We start from the raw sequence: 25,213 nt of genomic DNA, 5'->3' as shown, positions 1-25,213 counted from the left end.
ACTCTGAAGGGCTTCCTCCTGCCATCGCTGACATTTTCCCAGTGACAAGGTATGCCCATGCCACGTGGCAGGGCTGCCCAGGCCTGACTGAGTGAAAGGACTACCCAGTTTCAGCGGTGACCACTGCTTCCGATGGCGCTGCTGAGACTGGGGAGCTATCAGCCCTCTGATTAGCTGGCGACTGGAGAAGGGATGTCCTCCCTCGTGAGCCAGAACCTCAGGCAAGTAACTGCCCTACGACCATTAAAATGGTCATGGTTAACCAGCCTAGCAAAGCCAGACTTGCACCTGGCTTTTCAGCCTGCGGGCAGGCCACCAGCTCGGCATAACACCCACCCCGTAATGTGCACGTCATTTAAAAAGGCAAAAAATATGTACCTAACCCGATGACATCCCAACTAGATACTGTGATATTTATTTCCTAAAATTTTAGTTTGAAAGAGAGAAAATAAATAAGATCTGTTTTTTAAAAATTGCATCCAAGGTATAACCAATTGGAATATATCAAGGGGTAAATATTTAACCTCCTCCATTGAATTTACTTGTGCTATTTCTTTCCCCTAAGTAACTGTAAATAATGAATGTCGCACTTTTCCATCAGTTCAATTTAAAGGTCTATCAGTGATTCTTAATTCCCCCTAAATATTCCACAGTATAAAAAAATTATCCCTGTATATAATTATCCATGTAATTATCCAATGTCGGCTGTTACCTGAAATTGAAAATGGTCCTCATCCTCCTTGTAGCTTTGAAAAATCACACAGTTCCAAGAAATAACAGATATCCCCATTGCTACTTGAAATGTGGCTCGAGATGCTTGATTCCACTTGTTAGGAAATCTGCAAATAATCTTTATTCCCTTTGACTGAATTTATAAACAGTATTGAGCCAACGTGAACATTTGAATCAAACATGCAGGCAGGTTCTGTGAGATATATTAATACCATCACAGAACAGAATGGCTCAAGGCAACCAAATGTCTTAGTATTTTTAACTCAATCTAGAGAATTGGTTGTGTTGTAAGTGTACTGAGTTGAAAAGCAGGCATATGTCTGGCCCCACTGTAGCTTTATTGAAATATGAAGAATTTTAGTTGACAGCTTATTTGTTTTGCTGGCTTGGACACACTAGAGCGTTCTTATAAGAACAGGAATCGGCCATTCAAGCCCCTCATGTGTGTTCCAGCGATGTGTTCCCAATGGGGAGGCTGGACTAGTAATCCAGAGACCCAGAATAATGATCTGGGGACCCGGATTCGAATCCCACCACGGGAGGTGATGGAACTTAAACTCAATAAAATATCTGGAATAATGACCATAAAACCATTTTCGATTGTCAGAAAAACTCATCTGGTTCACTAATGCCCCTTAGGGAAGGAAATCTGCCATCCTTACCTGGTCTGGCCTACATGTGACTCCAGACCCACAGCAATATGGTTGACTCTTAACTGCCCCCTCAAGGGCAATTAGGGATGGGCAATAAAGGCTGATACAGCCTGCCATGCCCATGTCCCATGAACAAATATTTAAAAATATTAGATTACGGCTCATCCATACTTGAACTTAATTTATCTTCAGATGTTCTGATTTTACTTGGATAAAGGTATCGAGCAAACTCAGTCTTGGAAATTTCAATTGACTGAACCTTTGGTCGAGGGAGTTGCAGATTTCCACTGCCCTCTGTGTGAAAAGGTGCCTCATGATTTCACTCCTGGCTAGTGCAGCTCTAAATTTAAGATAAAGGCTCCTTGTTTTAGATACTCCAGCGGAGGAAATTGTTTCCCTGTATTTATCCTGTTAAATCCCTTTATCATTTCCAACACTTCAATTGAATCAACCCTTAACCTTTAAACTGAAGGGAACTTAAACACGTTTTATGTACTGTTGAGCCAACTTTATTGGAACTTACTATGTTGTTGGTACGGCCAAATCATTTTGTCGATGGTTAGAATATGGATGTTTTCCACAGAAACAGTGGTATATGTTCCAAATAGGGATTAGCATTGGGAATCGTCAGTTCCAAACCTTACAGTGGCAAGCAACCACTTTCTGGAACCCTGTAATAAATTCATTTAGTAGCAAAATTTATAAAGTCCCCTTGTCTCCAAAGCAATTGTCGATTGATGTGTGAGAAGTAAGTCAAGTTGCACATTGTCCCAGATCATTGACTGTTTTCCCCTTTGAGGGGGAGAGCTGACTGGTGGTGATTTAACCTGAGGGTCACCACACCTCAGGCGAGGGGCAAGGTTGAGAAGGCGGGGCCTTCATGAATAACCTCAGCTGGAACGGGAATTGAACCCATGCTGTTGGCCTCCCTCTGCATCATAAAGCAGCTGTCCGGCCAACTGAGCTAAACGATCGTGATATAATCAGAAGCTACACAATATTATTAATATAAACCACACGACAGAATTTAAACACACCGACTAATTGGTCAGTCATTCACACTGTTCACAGGCCAATCTCTTACTTAGTAAAAGGGGCAGAGCTGGTTTCATTTGTAGAAGAGACTGCATTCCTAAACATGCAGAAATCTAAGAGGAGAAGCAAAATAAAACTAAGGCTGGGATATTCCGGTCCCGTGGAAATTCCCACCCAAAGTCAATGGGCTGGTCTGCCAAATTTTCTGTCCCATCCATGAAGGGTCCTGCCTGGAAAATCCCTGACTATGATGACGAAAGGCTGGGACGTAGCATAAGGGAAGGAGGAGAGCATATTTTAAACAGGTTAACTAAGATAATGACTAAAAGGCAGGACTGATTAAAGATGAAACTGGACGTTTTCATGCACAGAGGCCAAATGAATGGCAGAAATATTAAATGAGTGTTGTCGTGCTGGAAGTGAATCACCATGAGAGAAAAGTGAAACAATTAGCAACAATAATCATAAAAAAGGAAATGATAATGAAAAAATTATGGAAGTCAATGAAAATCAAAGTTGAAAAGACATTAAAAGGCTTGAATCCTATAATGCCGAAGAAAGTCAGAGAGAAAATAACAGAGGCTCTGACCACAATCTTTCAAACATCCATCGATATAAACATCATGCCACAGGACTTGTCAAAAGAAGAGCGAAATTAGACGCAGCATATAGACCGGTCGGCCTCACGACAGGATGAGGGGGGGAGGGGCTAAAAAACAGAGCATATAGCAGTGACCTTAAATTTGAACCGTCACATTCCCCATATTTCTGAGTTTGCCACTTTTTACAACACCCACCTCCCATCCCCACCCCTGTCTCCGCTCCCCCCCCCCCCCACCCCCCCCACCCCACTCCCTAACCTCAACCCCATCACCCATGCTGAGCCAGAGTAAGAGGTAATAAATCTACTTTGGATTGGAAGATGTAAAAGGCATTCTCTTAAGTCAGTGTTGAATACCTCTTTCTCCCTCTCTACCTGTCCCTCCCGCCTACTCTCTACATGAAAGTGAGCTGAGCTTGGGTTTAGTATCAAAATGTGCAGATAACAAAAAAACTACCGTGGACTGTGAGGAGGGTGGTAAGGGACTGCAGGAATGAGAAAAACAAAAGATATTCTACAAAAGCAAAGAAATAATGCTGACAAAATGCACAAACCAATGCTTCCAGCATCACTTGAATACTGTATTCAATTTGGGCCACTTGCCTTTCAGCAGAATGCTAAGGCCATGGAAAGAGTGCATTCAGAGTATACCATAAATGAGAAGCTTTAGTTATGAAAAAGTTCCTTGTTTTCATTCAACGAAATATTAACAGTAGGTTCCATGGAGGTGTTTAAGATTATGAGAGGTTTGATGATACATTGGGAAAATTATTTCCACCTATCAATGAACAAGCAACTAAAGAGCAGTTAAGAATATCAACAAGAATATAAAAAGGGAGAGGTTTGTAATTTTCTTTAACGCAGCGGGTTGCTAGGAGAATCAATGGTGCAATCAGTGTGGATGGATAAATATTTGAAAAGGGAGAACCAAGATGATGTAACCTAATGGCAGAGGAATGGGCCTGATGAAGAGGGTTAGCACGGTTACATTGGGCAAAATGGTATCCTGTTGCATTGTAAAATTTGGTGATTTAATGTATGCACTACAGTCTTTAAACACCTATACACAATTTGTTTCTTCATCGGTTCAGCTTTTGACACGACCTCCTCTATCTGTATCAAGAGTGCTTAGAATTAAACAACCTGTCCATTGCTCTCACTGATCCTACTCCTTTGTGAAAGACATAGCAGCTTATTAATGTTTTCCGGGTACAGAACAGCCCAGGCATGTTCATTAATGGTTTGTCTTCTGTTTTCACTAAACTTCCATCACATCGCCCATGAGATATTGGCAGTGTGTTCCTTGGCTTTCATCCGAAGCACGGCAATACTCGATGATCTTCGTTCACACTCTGGCCTTGGCTCGAAGGCATGTCCATCAGAGGAGCCAGAAAGTACAGAGTCATTGAAGAGGTTGTTCAGAGCGACTTGGTTGAACTGGCTTTGGTGATTTGAGATGCCCATGTAGGCGCTGCCATTTCTGTGCGAGTGAGGGTACGGTGACATACAGGGGGACGATTCACGTGGTAGCACGCACGACGAAACTGCTGAGCCAGTGGAGCTATTCCCGGCCCACAAATTGTTTTGCAGCTGGGGAGAACAAAGAGACAAGAGCATGAATGTATCCATTTTCTATTCAGACCCACTGTTCTGCAGCTGCTGGAAGCCCAGTAAAGCTTCACAACCATTTTGTTTCTTCAGTGTTATTATTGAACATTTACAGTACAAGTCCTTTTATCCCATCCCTTGAGGGCAACATCAAGCACAAAAAATTCCTGTGTTCTTTTCCCAGATAATGCTTTGTAAGGGAGAAATGGTTCAGATTTGAAAGCCCGTGCTCTTATTGACTTCTATAAACAGCTTTTAGAATATAGTCAACTCCTTGTTGTAACAGATAAGAATTTAAAATTTGATTTTTGTTACTAAAAGTCCTAATTGTTCAGATGTGGGGCTTTTCTTTACATTGCCAGGTAACTAAAACTAAAGTGGTCTGAAAAGGAAATGTGTTTTTCCCTTGTATTATGCCAGTTCCTATTGGAACTGGCCTGAGATAACGGACCATTATTCAAGAGCAGAAGTTAATTATAGGACTACAAGGGTTGCCGATGTTTTATGATGTATCTTACAAAGAAAACGTCTGAATCCTGAAATTCCATGGGGATGGCTGGGCCAGACGAACTTATGTCTGCCAATTGGTTTCGTGTTGAACCCATCCAGAACTCCAGGGTCAGGGCATGTGCATTGTTTAAGTAGGTGCCGGATTCCAATTCCGCACAGTTGGGGTGTCTGAACCTAGAGGGGGTGAAGGGGTTGGTGCAGCTCTACCAGTCTACCAGAACTAAACAGGCTGAGTGGAATTAACAAAGAGGCTATATGGTCTGCAATTCAGAAAAAAATGATTGCCCCCGGAAGCAAAGGTTTTTCTTTCTGTAGTTTAATAAGGAAACGGAGTCCAAACCCAGTAAAAAGAAACAAAGTTTTATTTACACAAACGATATGAACGCTACCCGGTAGATCCTTCCTGGGTTCCTTTCTGTTTGCTAGTGCCTTACTGATGACCTTATATACAGGGGTTAATTGAGATACCCACCCTCCCCCAGTGGGTGAGCTCACACTCTCACAAGAGTATGGGAAAGCCAAGCATTCCCACCCATTAGGACCCCTGTGGGTTATTACATGTGCTTCCCACTTCCACTATTCCATTTTTAAAGAAATAATTTTTGGAAAGTGGGTATCATCGGCAATTACTGAGATGTATTTCCCAGAGCTCGATGTCTCGACTGTATGGCATGCTCGGCTACTTCAGAGGGCAGTGAAAAGTCAAGCACATAGGTGTTGGATTAAATTGGGTCAGGGTGCTGTGAAATTATGTGATGGAGGCAACGGTAATAGTTTCAAAAATTTGCAGAGAGTAAAAGAGAAAAGCAAATAAAACAGACCCTCACAGACACAAAACATTGACAAGTTGTATTAGTAGGAAGGAAGGAAAATATATAAACTGCAGTTAAACCACAACAGTTGGAGAGAAAATATCACAAAAACTAAGGAGAATACTAAGATCCTGTGTTGTCATTTAACGGAATGCTGTACAAACAACATATGTCATATGTTCTTTGCCAATTTATAAACTGAATTTTTTTAGGCTACTTCTGGGATGGCTTTTAATGGCCCCATTAGATTTTCTACCCATCCACTCTGGGTGGAAAATTGAGCCCAGCACATCAAACATCCTGAAAATCCGAGAATGCTGAATTCAGGAAATGAGGCAAGGGAATGTAAAGAGAGAAATTGGTAGTGAGATGGGTGATCAGAGTACAGGAGGAAAGTATTCAGCTTGCCATGTCTATGTTGGAACAGTGAGAAAGAGATCGGGAAAATGCATAAAAGTATTCTATCCATTTGAGGAAGGAAGGGAGAAACCTAGATGAAAACAGAATGAGCTTTTAATCAGAAAATGGTTTTATTTTTATAATGTTTGGGGCTCATTTACGGGGCATTTTTGACTGCATTAAACTGACATAAATGTGAGATGTCTTCAAAGTTTGCAGGAATCCAGGAGACTATCATTGTGCACATCATGCAGTAAACAGAGATGTATTTTTGCCCTGTAGGCAATGTGAAAGATGTTCTTCTGTTAGCCTCTTCAAGATCAGATAAATCGCACCACCAAAGGTCAAGAGCTTTCTTCATCTTAAATATTTTGAAGTTATCAGCAGAGGATGGGATTCTTCTCCAGTTTGAACTTTGCGTATCCAAAGTCAAAATAAATCTGCTACTCAAAGATCAAAGTGTCCGTTATGTTAATGTTGTTAGTGTGTTCAATTTGATTCATACATATATATTGAGATAATTCAAATGCAGATTGGACTGGTGAAGTATATTATCATAATAAGAAATATTTGTCAGATAATATTATCTGTGTCCATGAAACTGATCCAAAACTCATTGAAGTTCAGCAATAGCTGGCGGTGTTCCTATATTTGTGTTTCATCACTCCAAAGGGAGCTTTAGCTACCATATCTGGTAAATGCATGCACTTAAATCAAACATTTTTACTTTTAGACATCACTAAGGCCATTGAAAGGACCGATTTGTGATTTTTTTAAAATGTGGGCAGACTACCTGTCGGTTTACAGCACAACATTACCCTGTATGCCATGTTCGATCTACCTGTGAATAGGTCTCTGTTCGTGGTAAAAGAGAGACATCATAGGAGGTTGCAAAGTGGTTTCGAGCTTGTTGTAGCTGTCCATAACGTTCCCTCTTTCTCCATTTTGCTCTTCTATTTTGAAACCAAACCTGCAAAGAAATAAAAGATCGTTGTTCTAATTTCCCATTTTAAAGAGGCTGACAGGCTGCTGATTAATGCTGGGGTATTGCTGGCTGGCTGAAATGAAGCTCCTTCATTTGGTGTGACTTGCAACCTGGAATACCTTCTGGAACCTTCATAAATGGGTATTTTTAAACTTTCCTATGTGGTAGTTCCCATGAAGATATTGGAGCAGGCCCAAGGAATCCCTTCAAGTATTCACAAGATCCCAGTGTTCCCTACCTTAACTCTGGAAAGACTTGCCAACAAAAAACTAGTCAACATTGTGCAGAACATTTTCCTGAGTGTATTTCAAGAGCAAACATTTGCTAATGAGTAAATCAAAATCTCACAACTTCACAGACACCATTTTGAACATTTCTGCTTTACAGGCACAATGGAATAAAAATTCACCCTGGCCAGTAGCTTCAAATGGACAACAGCAAATTGGAAGATCTTTGATCCACAAGGGTGGTGGGGGGTGGGTCAAGTATTTTGCGGGGGGTAGGCAGGAAAGTGGGCTTAAGGTCTCGATCAGATCAGCCATGATCTTGTTGAATGGTGGTGAAGGCTTGAGCAGTCAAACGGTCTAGTCCTACTCATATTTCCTGGGATCTTAGGCAGTGTTAAACAGGCTGTCAATTTGCTATTGTCCATTTTCAGTTTGAGCTCAAGGCAAATTTATTTCCCAATCTATCCTTGCTCAAAAAATCTATGGCCGGAATTCTACAGCCATTCGCTGGCAGCGGGTTTCTCTGGTCCTGCCAGCTGTGCACCCCCACCCGCAGGTTTCCTGGTGGCGTTGGGTGGCTTCAATGAGTAATCCCATTGACAGGCAGTGGGAATAGAAAATCCCGCCGCCAACACACGGCGTGCCAAACCTTCCGTCCTCGCCAACAGCAGAAGCCGGGCGGACTCGCAATGGAGAATCTCAGCTGTATTGCTCATAGACTTGGTTAATGTGTCAGTGAGTTAAAAGCTTCGGATTTTAGGATTCACTCCAGGTCTTGAGCATAGAAGTCAAGACTGGCACTTCCAGTGCCATACCGAGAGAGTGCCATGCTGCCAGAGGGGCTGGTGCCATTTGTTGAATGAGCTGTTTGCACTGTCTGTAGGAGCTTGCTGCATGATAATTGGCTGTCTGGTTTCCTATTTTACAACAATTCCTACACTTCAACAGTATTTTTTTGGCTGTATGGAGAGCTGGTGGAATTATGCCATGTTAATGCCACTGGGCTGGTGATCCAGAAGCCCAGAAGCTTTCGTGACATGGGTTCAAATCCTACCATGACAGCTGGTGGACTTAATCTAGAATATAAAGCTTGTCTCAGTAATGGTGACCCAGTTATAAGAACCTTTCTCGTTCACTAACATCGTTTCGGGGAAGAAAACTACCCTCCTGGCATGTGATTCCAAACCCATGTAATGTGGTTGACTCTGGGTGGCAGGGCAATTAGGGATGGGGGACAACAAACGTTGGTCTTTCCATGAGATAATAAAGAAAAAAGTTGCTTTGGAAATCCCAAGGTGAGAAAGGTGCTATATAACTGCAATGTTTTTTTTACGGAAGCGCAAGGCTACATTATATCCACACATTAATATATCAATATATGCTTAGAATGGATTTGCCAAAACATTTGTTTGAGGGGGTGACCAGAGCTGAGATAGAGAGGGAGACAGCAAATGCTGTTTTAAGCAGCTACAGGGAGAAGGCTGTGGAAATCGTCCAGTGAGATCATGAAAGTTGCCACCAAGGCAGACTTTGAAAAAGGTTTCCAAATAAATGTCCCAACAGGAGAAAAGTGCTTCGAAAAGTATTGCCTTTGTCTGTTTGTGTAAGTGGAACAAGAATCATAGAATTTACGGTGCAGAAGGAGGCCATTAAGCCCATCGAGTCTGCACTGGCTCTTGGGAAGAGCACCCTACCCAGGCCCATGCCTCCACCCTATCCCCATAACCCAGTAACCCCACCCAACACTAAGGGCAATTTTGGACACTAAGGGCAATTTAGCATGGTCAATCCACCTAACCTGCACATCTTTGGACTGTGGGAGGAAACTGGAGCACCCGGAGGAAACCCACGCACACACAGGTAGAACGTGCAGTCTCCGCACAGACAGTGACTCAAGCCGGGAATCAAACCTGGGACCCTGGAGCTGTGAAGCAATTATACTAACCACTATGCTGCCGTGCTGCCCTAAGAGCTGCATGTTCAAGTTGTGTAATGGGAACTAGTGTGTTAAGGTTAAGAAACTGCATGTAATGTGTTAGTGGAAGTGCTGGAGTAGGAGTTTAAATATTGTTTCCTTTTCTTTTGTTTTAATAAAGTTTGTTTATAAAATAAAAAGAATAGATTTGGAAATGAAATGAAATGAAAATCGCTTATTGTCACAGGTAGGCTTCAATTAAGTTACTGTGAAAAGCCCCTAGTCGCCACATTCCGGCGCCTGTCCGGGGAGGCTGGTACGGGAATCAAACTGTGCTGCTGGCTTGCTTGGTCTGCTTTAAAAGCCAGCGATTTAGCCTGGTGAGCTAAACCAGCCCCTGGTATTCAAAAGTCAGCTTCACATGTTTATCCTACTAAATCATCTCTCCCATTCCAGTAATGAGCTTGAGGGCCTATGAAAAAGGATTGTAATCCTGGTCTACTATAAAGGAAAATAAGGATCACTCAAAAGCACTTCTTCTCCTCTGGGTACCATGCCCTAAGCGGGCACTAGGGACCATGGACTTCCAAAGGATTGGTTCATAATTATACTTGGCAAAGTACTACAGAGGTACTTTGGTAAAGTACCAAAGTATTGCACTGATTTAGCGTCAAACAAAGAACAATACAGCACAGGAACTGGCCCTTCGGCCTTCCAAGCCTGTACTGGTCATGATACCACCCTTAGCCAAAACCCTCAGCACTTCCTAGTGCCGTATCCCACTAAAGAACAAAGAACACATTGGAAGGATTTACAGACTGATGATTAACCTGTTTGGCCACATCATCTACAAGTCTTCTATTGCCCTCAAGTTCTGAAGTGGGACTGGAAATTTGAGCAGCTGACCCAAAGCTAGGGACACCACTACTGCACCACAATCAAATGCACCAGTATCCCGTAATCCAAACTAAACAAGCATCAGCATGAAAGTGACCTCCATGCTCATCAGAGATCAACATCAGCTCTCAGTTCAAGCAAGAATTTGCAACTGCACCCTCATTCTCCAATTCTTTGAACATAAACTCTGACACCAAGCTCCGCTTATTCTGACAGCAAATGCCAGAAGTAAGTTTGAAAAGAGCAAAATAAAATGAGCTGAACTGAATAAGGCTTCAAAAACTAAAACAAAAAGAAAGATCCACAGGTTTTTGTTTAAGATATTTGACGTAATAGGCTAGATGCGTATCAGATTGTCTGAACCTATAATGATATAGGCAGGGCCTTTGGTACTAATAAATCACCTAACTCTGGTACTTGGAAAGCAATAGGAAGTCATTTATTGATGAGATTGTCAAACCACTCATAGAAAGGACTTGATAATATTCCACATTTAGTGCAGTCAAGGCACAGGGTTTTGAAGATAATTAGAAACAGGTTTTGGAGAAATGGGAAGCAGAATCAGTGCTGAGACTGTTATGAAACTCTTGGCATTCTCTCCTCAACATGTCATGTTGAAAACACCAATTATCTCCTTTACGTCATTTCTGTTGTTGAGGAGATCACACAATTTGCAACATCCAGCCCGTTGGCTTAATGTAGCAGAGGCTCATGAATATTCACAACCTGGCTGCTCAAATCAAGGAAAATAAAGGCATTGATTATTTTATCGGGCTTATGTAGTTGATCCTTGATTTTATAAAGAAGGTAAATGTAAAGTCGCCATAGTCCCAGGCAACCACTTTCCCCTTTGAGGAGGAGAGCTGACTGGTGGTGATTTAATCTGAGGATCGCCACACCTCAGGCGAGGGGCAAGTTTGCGAAGACAGGGCCTTCATGAATAACCTCGACAACTTGATGGAAACAGGTAACTTGGAAATTGCTGAAAGTAAGGGCGCCTGGGGCAGCACGGTGGCGCAGTGGTAGCACTGCGGCCTCACGGCGCCGAGGTCCCGGCTCAATCCCGGCTCTGGGTCACTGTCCGTGTGGAGTTTGCACATTCTCCCCGTGTTTGTGTGGGTTTCGCCCCCACAACCCAAAAATGTGCAAGCTCGGTGGATTGGCCATGCTAAATTGCCCCTTAATTGGAAAAAATTCATTGGGTATTCTAAATTTTAAAAAAAGTTTTTTTTTTAAAGTAAGGGAGCCGGGAGGCAACAGAAGGAATGTTGAGTTGTTGTTGCCATGCCGGTACGCACATTAACCTTTCACTTTCACCTCAAGATCAAGGACACTTTGGTTTTCTGATGAGATGGTAACCCAGGGCCCCTTCTGCCCTTTCAAGCGGATAGCAACGGCACTATTTTGAAGATCAGATTTATCCCCAGATTCCTGGCCGATACTTATTCCCCAATCAACATCACAAAAATAGATTACTGGTCACTGTCACATTGCTCTTTGTGGGCTCTTGCTGTGTAATTGGGCCATCCCATTTCCTGCGTTACCCTTCAAAAGAAGTTCATTGACTGTAAGACGATTAAAGGTGTCCGACAATCATGAAAGGCACTGTATAAAAGCAAGTCTTTTCTCTTTTTAGAAGCCACTTTAGGCTGATAATAAATAAAAGTTGACACATCTAGAAAAACTGTAATATTCTTAAGGAGCTCATATGGTATAAAGAAGAACAGTATTCGTGATAGTATCAAGTCAGCAGAATCCCGAGGTTGTGTGACAGTCTGTAACGAAAAGCAACCCAACCATTATTTCTAATCTTTCATTTTGCTGTTTATTGAAACAAAGGGAGGAGAGTTAATTTTTAACATTCTTCCATATGGCAGGAAGATTTGCAAAACTGCCTTCCTTGTTGAAGTCACTTTACAAGTGGATTAACTGGGGTCTATTAATTAAGCATTCAGAGATTTTAAGCGTGGTTTTAACCAGAATTCTTACAGGAACCAAACTTTGCCAATTCCCCAGTCGATCCCATTTATTAGCATAAGTTTTGATAGACATGTAAATGATTGCTACTCCCAAATCCCCCCCCCCCCCCCCTTCTTTTCCCCCCCCCCCCCCCCCCCCCCCCCCCCCCCCCCCCCCCCCCCCCCCCCCCCCCCCCCCCCCCCCCCCCCCCCCCCCCCCCCCCCCCCCCCCCCCCCCCCCCCCCCCCCCCCCACCACCACCACCACCACCACCACCACCACCACCACCTTACAATCCCTTTTCAGGATACGTAACAGGGAAATAGTATAGAAATAGAAATAAATAGAAAATCGCTTATTGTCACGAGTAGGCTTCAATGAAGTTACTGTGAAAAGCCCCTAGTCGCCACATTCCGGCGCCTGTCCGGGGAGGCTGGTATGGGAATCGAACCGTGCTGCTGGCCCGCCTTGCTCTGCTTTAAAAGTCAGCGGCCTCGACAAAAGGAATAAGAGAGGGTTTCGACCAGCTTGACTATGGGAATTGATGTTATTCTGCCTGTGTGTGTTGTCACGTGTGATGCTCTGTTGATGATTTAGTTTGTGCCGAAAGAAATGGGTGTAGAATGTTGAAAATAATAAATCCCGAGAAATGAAAATTGGAGCTTTCAAAGCTGAAATCGGCAAGCCTGTGTCATATCAGTTATTATATTTCAGCTCTTGTAGTAATTACTTACCCTAAGGTTATTACACCACATGCACTATGTTGACAGCAGTCAATAACTACTACAGTAAAGTCTATGCCCAGGAGTACAGCTTAACAGCTTCCCGTAACAGCATCCCCGAACAGGCGCCGGAATGTGGCGACTAGGGGCTTTTCACAGTAACTTAATTGAAGCCTACTTGTGACAATAAGCATTTTTCATTTTTTCATTAATAGCTCACAGTGACAACATTTTAAATGAGTTATAGCTGGGGAAAGTAATACTCCATCAGATGGCTTCCTACAAAATGTCCCATCAACTTCCAGTACTTGCTGTGTGTGATTTTGATAACCAAATACCAGAATTCTACATTTAAAAATCTCAAGAGGATTTGCACGCACACCCAAGTGATAACAAACATTAACCAAAACTATGTTTAATCTTAGGAGTAGAGATAATAATCAAATTTCTCGGTTCACCACCATATAGTTTACTCATAAGATCTGAGGAGATTTTGAATTAAAACAAATAAATGCATGTTTCTGCATCATGTTTTAAAGCCAAAAATCATTTGATGGTGCATGTTGAAATGAGGAATAAGGGGCGTGATTTAACTGAAGCATTTCTAAGTGTCACTTAGGGTGGGTTTGGTGCAGTGTTGCCCACAGGCTTTTTCAGTGAGGTCCAGACCAATATTTACCCACACATAAGGCGCGATATACCAGCTGCATCCCGCCCCGTTTCCAGCAGTGGGGATCAAAATTCTTCTGAGATCAGCTCCTCAGAGATTGGGCTGCCATTTTGAAAGGATGCCTCGATCTCTAAGTGAACTTGAGGGTCCCCCATACCTCCCATCCACTAGCAATGTCAACCCTACATACATGGGCATTACCTCACACCAACCAAGTGAGTACGCCTCACTTTGTGGTCGGTGAGGGCTGCCCTTTTCTGGCCTCCCCATCCCTCCTTTTGCTCCCTCCTTTCAGGACACCACCCTTCATCCCCCCAACCTTTAGGAGGCCCTTTCATACCCGCCCTTCAGCCCCTACCTTCATTGCCCCCCCTTTATGGGCATGGCCCCGTTCAGGCCCCGGCCCGTGGCAGTGCCACCCTGGCAGTGTCACCTGAGCACCCAGGCACTCTGGCACTGTGACCCTGGTATCCTGGAGTGCAACCTGAGCACCTTGGCAGTGCCAGGGTGACAGTGCTAAGATGTTTGAGTGACAGAGGCAGAGCCAGGGTGCTAACTTGTCCTGACCACCCAGGTGTCTCCAATGGCCTGCTGGACCATCCCAGGTACCGTTAAATCTGGGCACATTTGTGTGGACCAGTTCTGAATGGCGCCCACGTGATCTCTTGCTGGGGAACCAGTCAGTTCCCTAGAGGCCATTTGATTGGACTTTCACCTAATGAGATGGGCATTTATCTCAGTTGATGTCAATTGGTGTCTTGCCACATTTGGTCTGGATCCAGAACTCATCACCAGGACAGGACCGCTTAGATTACGAACTGATTTGTGCCCGGCGTGGATCCTTATTTTGGTCTCTCTCGCTATTTAATCAGCGGTTCCACGATCATTAAATCGCACCCAAGGTTTATTTGCATTTTCACTCAAAAACACAGGTAGGTTTTACATGTTAGTTATGAGGTATGGCTAACGTTTATTATGAGATAACATTCAATAGAAATGCACAGCAACTAGCATAATTTAATAAAATGCTGTTACTAGCAGTTTATTTTTCAACTTTTGCTTCTTTAATTCCAATAAAATTGTTGTCAAAATAACATTGAGACTAATGGCCCTTGCCAATATTATTGCATAAACAGTATCTTCGGTTAAGGGGCTGATCTATAGTCAACTCCCAGCGTCCAATAGCTGCTCTCCGTGTTGCATAACTCTACCATTAGTTTTGCAGTAGTGGCACTTTGCTGTCAATCTCATCATTGACAGACATTGACGTTGCTGTGTTTGTGCAGGAGATAGAAAGTAAGCATGCCACAGATATTTAGGGATAATAATTAGTAGTGTCAGAAATCTTTTAACCACAATAATTGTTCATTACCACCAATCAACTCCTCTGGCACTGAAAATTAGCATATGATGTGCAGACTCCCTCCATGTTTTACATTTTTCAGAGAAATTTTACAAACAGGAAACTTTAAATTTTAACATTTCAGCCATGGTTCAATTGGTCTTCTGTCTGAGTCAGAAGCTGCCAGGGACTTGCTCCTGGGGCTTGAGTTCAAAACTCAAGGCTGACACTCCAGTGCAGTATTGAGGGAGCAGGGCACTGTTGGAGATTCTGCCTTTCAGATTAAATGTTAAACTGAATCTCCCCTCTGCTGTTTGGGTGAAGGTAAAAGATCACAATAGCACAACTTTAAAGATGAGCAGATAAGTTATCCACAGTGTCCTGGCCAATATTTATCCCTCAATCAACATCGTAAAATGACTATTTAGCCATTATCACATTGCTGTTTGTGGCAGTTTGATGTGGGCAAATTGGCGTCTGTATTTCCTCAATTACAAGAGTAATTTTACTTCATTGGCTGCCATGTTCTTTGAGATGTCCACTGGTTGTGAAAACTGATATAAATTAAATTCTTTATTTTTGTTTTCTTACTGCTCTCTTTTTCTCTGTCTTTATCCAATCTCTCTTCAATGTTCCTTTTCTCTTTCTGGGTCTGATTTGATATTGCATTCATCCTCCTTCTCTGTCTTTTATCTGGTTATTTCCCAATCCTATTGGTTAAGCAGAAGCCCTTTTCACTCAGGTCCCCAATACCCTTATTTCCCTTGGTGCATCTTCATCAGTTTGCACTCAAAGCAAATTTGTGGGCAAACTACTTTGGATGTGAAGGTGCAGAGACAAGTCTGGCTCATGTTAGATACACTTACTCCATAGCCTGCATTATTGTGGTCAGTAGCAAAGGAGGTTTTGTTGTTTTTTTGTGGTGAGTCACGCCTGATCCAACATCTAAGGATCTATAACATCTGTGAGCAATGCAAGAAACACTGAAACTCTTCAACCAATCAGACCAAAGGATACTTACTAACCCACACTGAGTCTAAACCGGAAAATATAAAGCTGGAGGGAGAAATTAAACTTAAATCATGTACATAGAGAGATTAAAAAAGACAGACAGGAAAAGTAAAATCATTTTTTTAAATCTCCAACATTAATGAACCTCAGAAGGAAGTTTTCAGCCTAGCAATGTGTTTGATAATTAATGCAAATCACACTGCTAAAAGTGAACATACTGCAGAATGCACCAACTCCAGCGTTTTCTGGAAGGTGTGACTTGTAATTATAACTATATTAACTTACAGCAGTTAATATAGTTAAATGCTACCAAATACACATAAAAAATGGTTTTATATATTTTTTACGTGAGTAACAAACCGAATAATCTAGTTGTGTACCTGCACTCTGGCCTCAGTGAGCTCTGTCCGTAGAGCCAGCTGTTCCCTGGCATACACATCTGGATAGTGGGTTTTCTGGAAAACCTTCTCCAGTTCCTCCAATTGTAAACTGGTGAATGTTGTCCGATTTCTCCGCTTCTTCGTGCTGGAGACATTAGAGTCGCTCTTGTCGGCAGTTTGTTCCATGATGGATTTCTCTTCCAGCCCTTTCGGTGGCGACACCTTCATGTTGCAGTAGTTTTCAATGGGTCTTGATAGGTCGGTACACACAGCCTGACCCATGGACTTTGAAACAGCATAATTGACTGGATGGCAAAGGAAATAATCAGACATTTGATATAGGGAGCAATCCACATGTGAGATCTGCCAATCATGAGTTCCAGTAACTTACTAACAAATAACAGAACTTTCGAAAGAAAGATGTTCAAAACTCCTGATGTTAAGTATGCAAAATACGTTGCATACATGAGCAGAATCATAAACAGAAGCATTTGGTTAAAGAATGAACAAATACCTTAGATCATGGCATATGAGATGTATAAGATGGCTTTATTTCTTTGGCCCCCCAAATTTCTTTTTCAGATGCTCAAAATCCCCTTTTCAGCCACAAGGTAGTATTAGAACAACATAGCTTTAGACGTCAGTCTCAATTTCTCACCCCACAAATGGGTGTTTGACTTACCAGTATAACCGGGTGCAAGGGGTCAAGTAGGTGTTGCAAAGATGCGCAGAGCATGGCAAATGATAAAGAAGGCGACCACCCACACCCACGGCAGCAGTTCAATTTTATACTTAACGTATAAGTCGACCGCCATTTTTGGAATGATTTTGAGGCATCAGTCAATTTAAATATGACATCTACGCTATTTAAAGGAACTGAGCAAAACAAAGGTCAGTGGACGAAAAGAGTTAATTGAGTCAATTCACTCTTTTACATGGTATGTCCCGTCTCACCATGCCATTGGAAAAAATAAGAATTTGTATGTGGGATGAAACATCTTGCAAGGTTGACTGACCCTGCACCTGAACTTGTGATATGCAAATTTGGTGGTTGAAGCTCCTCATAAGCAGCATGGGTACCTTAGTTTTAAGGCCTCTGCTGTTCTTGATATATATTAATCTCTCAGACCTACGAGTACAAAATTAAAAAATTTGTGAATGATACAAATGGTACACAACATAGAAGGGTAGCAAACAATGAGGGACTTAGCAATAGACTTCAAGATGGTGTAGGCAGGTTGACAGAATGGATGGGCATATGGCAGATGAAATTCAATGCAGAAAGCTGTGAAGTGAGTCATGTTGATAGAAAGAATGATGAGTCATGGTGCTGAGGTCTCAGGTTCGATCCCAGCTCCGGTTCCCTGTCTGTGTGGAGATTGCACATTCTCCCTGTGTCTGCGTGGGTCTCAGCCCCACAACCCAAAGATGTGCAGGGTAGGTGGATTGGCCACGCTAAATTTCCCTTTAATTGGAAAAGAAATAACTGGATACTCTTAAAAAAAAGGAAGAATGATCAGATGCTTCAAGTTAAATGGTACAATTACAAAGGATTGTAAAGAACAGAGAGACGTGGAAGGATTTTGTGCTGATATCTTTGAGGTGGCAGGGCAGGTTAATAAAACAGTAAATTAATCCTGCAGGATTGTAGACTTAATAAATGGAGGCACAGAGAACAAAAGCCAGGAAATTAGGCAAACTTGTACATAACACGAGATTGACCCATGGCGAGATCACTGTGTCCAATTTGGGGCACCACACTTCAGGAAATGTGGAGCAGGGATAGAAAGATTTACAACAATGGTTCCAGGGATGAGGAATCACAGTTACATGGATAGTCTGGGAGAAAAATTAGTTATCCTAGCAGAACAGGCTCAGGACAGATTTGACAGAGATATTTAAACGCATAGTGGTTTAGATGGAGTAATTCAGCGAGAGACATTTGCTAATGGCTGATGGGTCACCAACCAGGGGTCACCCGAACAGGCGCCGGAATGTGACGACTAGGGGCTTTTCACAGTAACTTCATTTGAAGCCTACTTGTGACAATAAGCGATTTTCATTTCATTTCATTTCATTTAAAGTGTTCAACAAGGAAAATGGGGGCAACAGATGGAAAAATGTATTCAACCGGTTATGCATTGCTTAATAAAGTAAAGGACACAGTTTCAATAATCGCCTTGAAAGGGGAATTGAATACATACTTGAGAGAGACAAATGTGGACTGAGGGAATTGATATGTGCAAGAGCCAATGCAAATTCCATAGATCAAATTATCTTCTCCTCTGCTATACTGTGCTATGATTTTCTTGAGAGGCTGAACAGGTTTTCTTGACAAATCTTGTTGGTTAACCACCTTGATGTAAGATGATGGGAATATATGAAGAAAGTGAAGACTGACGAAAGAAGTGCGGAGTTCACCTAAGCGAGGCGACGAATAACAGTGACATGAACTAAAAGCCATGAAAATAGCTGATTGCAAAACCCCAGATGCGTAAATCAGAAATAAAATTAGAAATAGAAATCGTGGGAAACCTACAGCAGGCTACCAGAAACTGAACCTTGGATGTAGGACTCTGACTGGTTCTATGTTTTACCGAAGGGTCAAAGTTTACAGTTCCATCCCTCCTCTCTTGCTGGACACCAAGCACGAGATTAACCCTTGCAAAACTTGCACAGACTTAAAATTGAACCCCAACTTTCCATCTCTAGGATTGCTTGCCTTTAAGTTGCTGGAAGAAATAGCCAAAGTCTGAAAGTTTCAAAAGCCAAGGCATTTCGGAGTAAGATGTCACTTTTACTTCATATGTAGAAATGATGATGAGAGTAGGTTTTTCAGGGTTATTTAATGATTGACAACAAAAATGTAGGCTAGCTCTTGGCATTGTACGTTTTAGGTATAAGTAACATACAAATTGGCTATTGGTGAAGCAAAATTTGTAGGTATTTGGACTGATGGTGATACAGATAATATGAGTTTGGGGGGAAAAATTACAATTAAGGTAACATTGTCCTTTGCAACCTGGAAAATGAGTGGGACACATGAATGCCAATTGAAAGATTTAATCAAATCGTAAAATCAGCTTAATAATACTGATGAATGGGAAATAAATTTATTGACGTAAGGTTGTAAAATGGTCGAGGTGACTGAAATTGGTGATGACTGTAGTTTGAGAGATTAATGCTCTTCTGTATTGACCAAGGTTTGCAATCACTATTTTTGTCAAAAATGTAGGCCAAACTTATTTAGCAAAGTTTTGTTTCTTTGTTTTATTGTCATGCGCTCTTTTGTTTTTAACCGATAATGTTTTTTCCTCCTTCACGGGCACATCAGTACACACGGCATAACATTGAATTTCGTTATTTGAATCAGTTTTTGGTGAATCTTCACTTGCCCATAACCAGATCTAGCCGATATGTAAACAGTAGTGTATCTGGCATAGTCACTTCCCGTATTATTCACCTTCTCACTTCTTGTCCTGTCCATGCCGCGTTTTGAACACTATTGTTTAATTTAACTTTCGCGCGTTATTTTGTTTTTAAACCCCATCTCCCTCAATAAACAACTGAATAACATTCCAGTCACGGCCAGCTTGTTATTCGGGGTGTGTGTGGGGAGGTGGGGGTTATAAAAAATGGTTGATCTTGAACGATTCTCAATGGGAAGGAAAACACATCATATTTGATCAAAACCTTACTTTCACTGCGTGTTCACTGCAAGTTTTAGAGCGTGTCTATTAAAAGTGACAACATAATCCGCTATCTCTGGATACCGTTACAGGGAAACTTAACTCTTTTTAGAGGAGACATTTGCTGGTTACCTTATCTGTCGGTGTTTTGTTGAATCGAAACTAACTACTGTATTAATCCGGAGCTACATGGCAACCTGTTTTATTTATTTTTCATTATATATTTTTTTTTGGGGGGGGGGGCAATTTGTTTTGGAATAATTTACACAGAATGACATAGGTATTTCGGTGACTTGTGTGAAATAGCAGCTAAGTCAGTGGATAAGGTGTGGCGATATATTCTACACACTGGAGGTGAACCATTGGAACTCTAGCCCATTGTCCGCAATGTTTCGGCTCATTGTCGAATCCAACAGGAAAGGTTACAAGTTGCTGGGCAAGTGAATCCCAAAGAAGCAGGAATCCGTTGCCCCCCCCCCCCCCCCCCCCCCACCAAATAAAAATATTATTATGTGGGCAGGTCTCAAACGCGTGGCTAGAATTGCTGGCGTCTATTTTATGTGTTAATAAATTCTGAAATGAAGTCAGAGACAACAGTGCTGTCCGGGCGTTTTGTTGTTTGTGAAATGCAATGTAATACAGACTCAAAATATTACTAACGGGGCGGGGTTGGGAACACCATTTCAAATGAATTATTTGCCACACGGGTTCAGGCCGGACTGGCTCGACCAGTCCAAACCCCCTAATCCAGGGTTTGAATCGCGCTGTGGTCAGACTTTTGAGTCGAATTGTATTTTCCAATGTGACTGCAGCTCCGATTAGAGGGAAATCGCTTTCACGTCACCTTTCCGGAGTTCTCATGCAGCTTGATCAACGGAAAGTTGAACTCGAGGACAATCCCCAACAGTGCTTCTGTTTATTCGTTCTTGGGGAGTGGGCAATGCCAGCGTTTGTGACCCATCCCTAAATCAAAAAGAATTTGTTGTGTGGCCGATTCCATTCAGTTTTACACTTGATCTGAAACTAGAGGACGAATCCTCGGTGGGAAACCTGAGCTCCCGTTGATCTGCCCAAAATGCTTGCTTCCATTTCTCTTTCACGAATGAATACATTTCCAGAAGGAATCATGGGATCAGAACATTAAAATAAAACATCGAATAAAACTGGTGTCTGTTTTGAACTTTGTTAACGCATTTATTACAAATTATTTATGTCCATACAGTATCGGGCCAGGCCGCAGTGATTCTTTATTGCAAAGACCAGAGCCCGAGATTTCAGTGATTTATTATCAACTGTGATATACACGGGGGAAACTGCATTAGTCATTAGATCTGACCAGTGCGGATAACTGGAGAAATAATTTAATAAAATTTCCTATATTTGCTTGTCGAATGCAACTATGGAAACAATTGACATTTTAACAATTAGATGCTCCGATTCTCCTCAAAAGGCGCAACAGTTAAATAAACATTTGTTTTAAAGGACGGAATTTGTCGATTTCAGAACACAAGTTTGCAAATTCCTGCCCCCCCCCCACACACACACATACACCAATTAACCATATGTAGCAAAATAAAGCTTGTAGTTTTAGATTCTTAAACTCCTGTTTATTGTTTTGCACACTTCAATTAACCATAGCTTGTAGTTTTAGACTCTTAAACTTCTATTTATTGTTTTGCACACTTTTATCAATTTACCATTAGCTTTTACAAAACGTTTATACCATTTAATCTTGCATGCAGACAAAATGTTTTGTTCGACTGTGTTATTTTGTTCACAGACGCGTGGAGGACAAACTCTTTATGGCCTTTAACCAGTTTCATCGTTTCCATTTTTGTTAAAATGTCTAACAAATTGATTTCTCCAATTTCGTGTCAAAGTAACTTGAAGTGGAATTCCTTATTGTGTGTTGGTGTGTGTGTTCAGGACTGGCGGTCGCCGCTTTCTGAACATCTCCTTGCAAAGAATCTCAGGTTAAACACAAGATTGGAGTTCACTTTCTCAAAAAACACAGCTCAAGAGTGTATATTTTTAGGAGGTTTACCATATTTGGGAGGGGAGGGTGGCGATTAATTTGGTCGGGATATGTGAATTTCTCCTTGCAAGGAAACAGAGTTCCTTTCAACAAAATCCATCCCAAGCGATTCGAAGACAGAGATTGAAGGGGTTGAGATATTGGTCAGTGATATCAACACTTATAAAAGTAAAGGGCGCCATCATAAATCAAAGTTTCGGCGTTTTCCTGTCAAATGTTAACCTTGTCCTTTCATTTTGAAATAAAGCAGTAACCGGCCAGCCGTTTCTTCCAAAATGCACATGGCGTTCAACCTGTAGATGAATCATATGCTAAAGCAATTCTCTTTGAAGAGCTTTAATATTTGCACTGATTAGAGGTAATCCAGAACAGATTGCTTTCTGACTTCAGCAACTATTTATTTTTGGGACATAGCAGAGCCCAACATCGAAACTCCTAAATTACTGAATATTTATTTCAAATAACTCTCAGAGTGTAGGTGTCACCGGCAAAGCGGATATTTCTGTCCCTTTCCTAGTTACCCAGACAGGGTTCTGGTGGCGAACTTTGTCTTGAATCATGCCAGTTCTGCGATACAACTTTCGTGGCTCCTTGGCTTGCTAGGCCAGTTAAATGGCATCCACATTGAGGTGAGGCTGGAGCCACGCATCGGCCAGACCAGGTTCCCTATCTATAGGGCATTAGTGAACCAATTGGGAGGTTTTTCATTGCGAACAGACAAGTTCATTGTCACTCTTACAGAATTTTGATGACCAGACTTTTTGGGTAAAACCCCGAGCTCAAATTTACAGATCGCCACGGTAGAATTGGGAGTGGATTTTTTCCCCCTGGTTTATTACTGCAGGCCACTGGGATACCGGTAAAGCAGCTGGATCGTGGCTTAACACAGCCGGGAAGAGAGCTGTGCCGTCTCCTTCTGGGTTTTAAATATTATTGTGATCGATATTGTAAATATTTGTTTTGTGGTAGGAGTGTGAATGGTCTTTTGACTGAGCCACAAACACCCCCCCCCCCTCCACCTCCGACCCCCCCCCCCCCCCTCCCCCTCTGTCCGAAATGCAACTTTATACAGTATCTAAATTCCACCGTTATATTAAACCACCATCAAAGGTCAGATCTGAAATTGTTCAGGACTGGTTGAGAGTTACACAGATCCGAAATCTCTCTCTCTCTCTCTCTCCCCCCCCCCCCCCCCCCACACCACTCGAATAAAATAAGTGGTGACCCCGAAACAACCAAAGATGCTGAATTGGACAGAACTTAATCGCTGTTTCAGCGGAGGGATTGGCAATTTCGTGTTTAACAAATATGCATTTATGAATTGCGTTTCTTCCCCCCAGACCCGGGAGAAGTCAACATGTCATAAATGGAAAAGATCGCTCAGGAATCCAAAAGAAGCGGAGATAAATGCTGCTCACATTTTGCTTTATGTGCAGCCGTGCGTGTGAGAGGGTTTGCGAAAGTCCACTGACTGTGCAATTGATTATTGAAACATGATTGATAAATGGTTTGTTATGGTAACACCGCCTCCACACTGAGCAACAAGCAACTGGTTTCCTCGCAGATAGCGCTTCCTGTTTGTTATTTATGGTTTTCACTGATGGTGTACACAAGTTAGCAGCGGTGGCAGCAAGCAATTCAGGCAAAGGACTTATTCTTTCCTTTTCGAATGAATGCATTATTATTTAAGTGGCTACCATTTGAAATACACTCCGGCGGCCGTGCTGATAATTAATGTTGAATAAGTTTTATTGAACTTTTATTTAAACGTTCTGGTGGCAGAACCGTGAAGCAAAGATGATGATTAATGTCACACATATGGCCAATAATTCACCCTCCTCCCCCATCATTTAAAAAAACTGTAAATAAAACAGTTACGTTGGTGGCGATATTGATTTCATACCTACCATTCCCACCGTCCTCGTGAACGGGTGTTTTCCCAATCCGTTCCTGGTGCTCGCTGTTTTCCATGTGGATAAAGGTTTGGATGCGTTTTGATGCGTTCTTGTTATAGAAAGATCCCCCCTCCATACTCTCCATAACTTGCTCCAGGGTGGCTCCCGCGCCCATGTAATACTCGTTTCCCTTGGAATGATGACCAGCGATGGAAAAATTCTCACTTGCAAATTCCATAATCATCTAAACGCAAAACGTTAGGCGGCCTCGGTGCTGGTAAACAAACCTGGTGGGGAGCGATCGGTGGCCGCTCCTCGGAATGGGTTGGGGGTTGGAGTGTAATCTGCAGCTTCTGGCCGTCGGTCAGGGCTGCAGAACCGGCTCTATATACAGTAAAAGCGCGGAGCCAAAGAGCGCAGGCCCCCTCCCAACTTAATGAATATGCAAATCCCAGAGCCGCTCTCTCCACCCTCTTGTCCATCCCCTTACCCGTAACGAAAATACATCGTAAAAGTGCCTTTGGTGTGTGGAGAGGCGCAGACTGGCTTCATTTTTCAAACTGACATTTAACGTGTCCAGCAATGACACCGTGCTTTCCAAATGGCCTCGCTTCAATCATTCGCACGAATCTCAATCAATGTCTACCAGCTTTCAGTGTGATCCCGCGGCTCTAGTGTGCATCTCGTGGACTGTGTACTGAAAAGATTTATTTCACGCCCGTTAGATTATTGTCCGGACTTCCACACAAGGAAAGCAACAACTTTACTAAGTTTCGCCACAGAGCATCGAATCTGTCTGAGCGGGCAAACCGACAGATCGATATCAATCCTGCTAAGGGTGCCAGTTTGTTTAAATAATAAGGCTGGACATACAGACAGTTCTCAGCTAATTCACCGACATCAATAAACATTTCAAACATCAACCTAGAAAATTGATATTTGTTCCTTTCACTGTGAATTTATTCAGTCGGGTCCGAATAAGTGACGATGTTGTTACCTGACTGAGTTTAAATTGTCTACATCCTCCATCCCCCCCAGCCCCCCCCCCCCCCCGTCCCCCCCTGCCCTCCTAAAGCAATGCAATTCACGTAATTCTCTATAATCCAAACACGGGGTGAGGAACTGCAAAGGCATTCA

General features: G+C 42.3%; 1 protein-coding gene across 1 annotated transcript; it reads right to left on the bottom strand.

Annotated features, from left to right (window-relative positions):
- Positions 1–3,303: 3,303 nt before the first annotated feature.
- alx1 (ALX homeobox 1) lies at positions 3,304–24,320 on the bottom strand. The gene is made up of 4 exons (XM_038781438.1): positions 24,089–24,320; positions 16,458–16,762; positions 7,192–7,320; positions 3,304–4,611 (listed from the first exon to the last, which is right to left on the bottom strand). Exons 1-4 carry the CDS (start codon positions 24,318–24,320, stop codon positions 4,291–4,293), a joined length of 987 nt encoding a protein of 328 aa, XP_038637366.1. The 3' UTR covers positions 3,304–4,290.
- Positions 24,321–25,213: the final 893 nt, after the last annotated feature.

Source organism: Scyliorhinus canicula, chromosome 20 (assembly GCF_902713615.1).
Source record: "Scyliorhinus canicula chromosome 20, sScyCan1.1, whole genome shotgun sequence".
In the NCBI taxonomy this organism is placed as follows: Eukaryota; Metazoa; Chordata; class Chondrichthyes; order Carcharhiniformes; family Scyliorhinidae; genus Scyliorhinus; species Scyliorhinus canicula.
The sequence above is the reverse complement of the archived record's forward strand: the minus strand, read 5'-3'. Positions and strand labels throughout refer to the sequence as shown.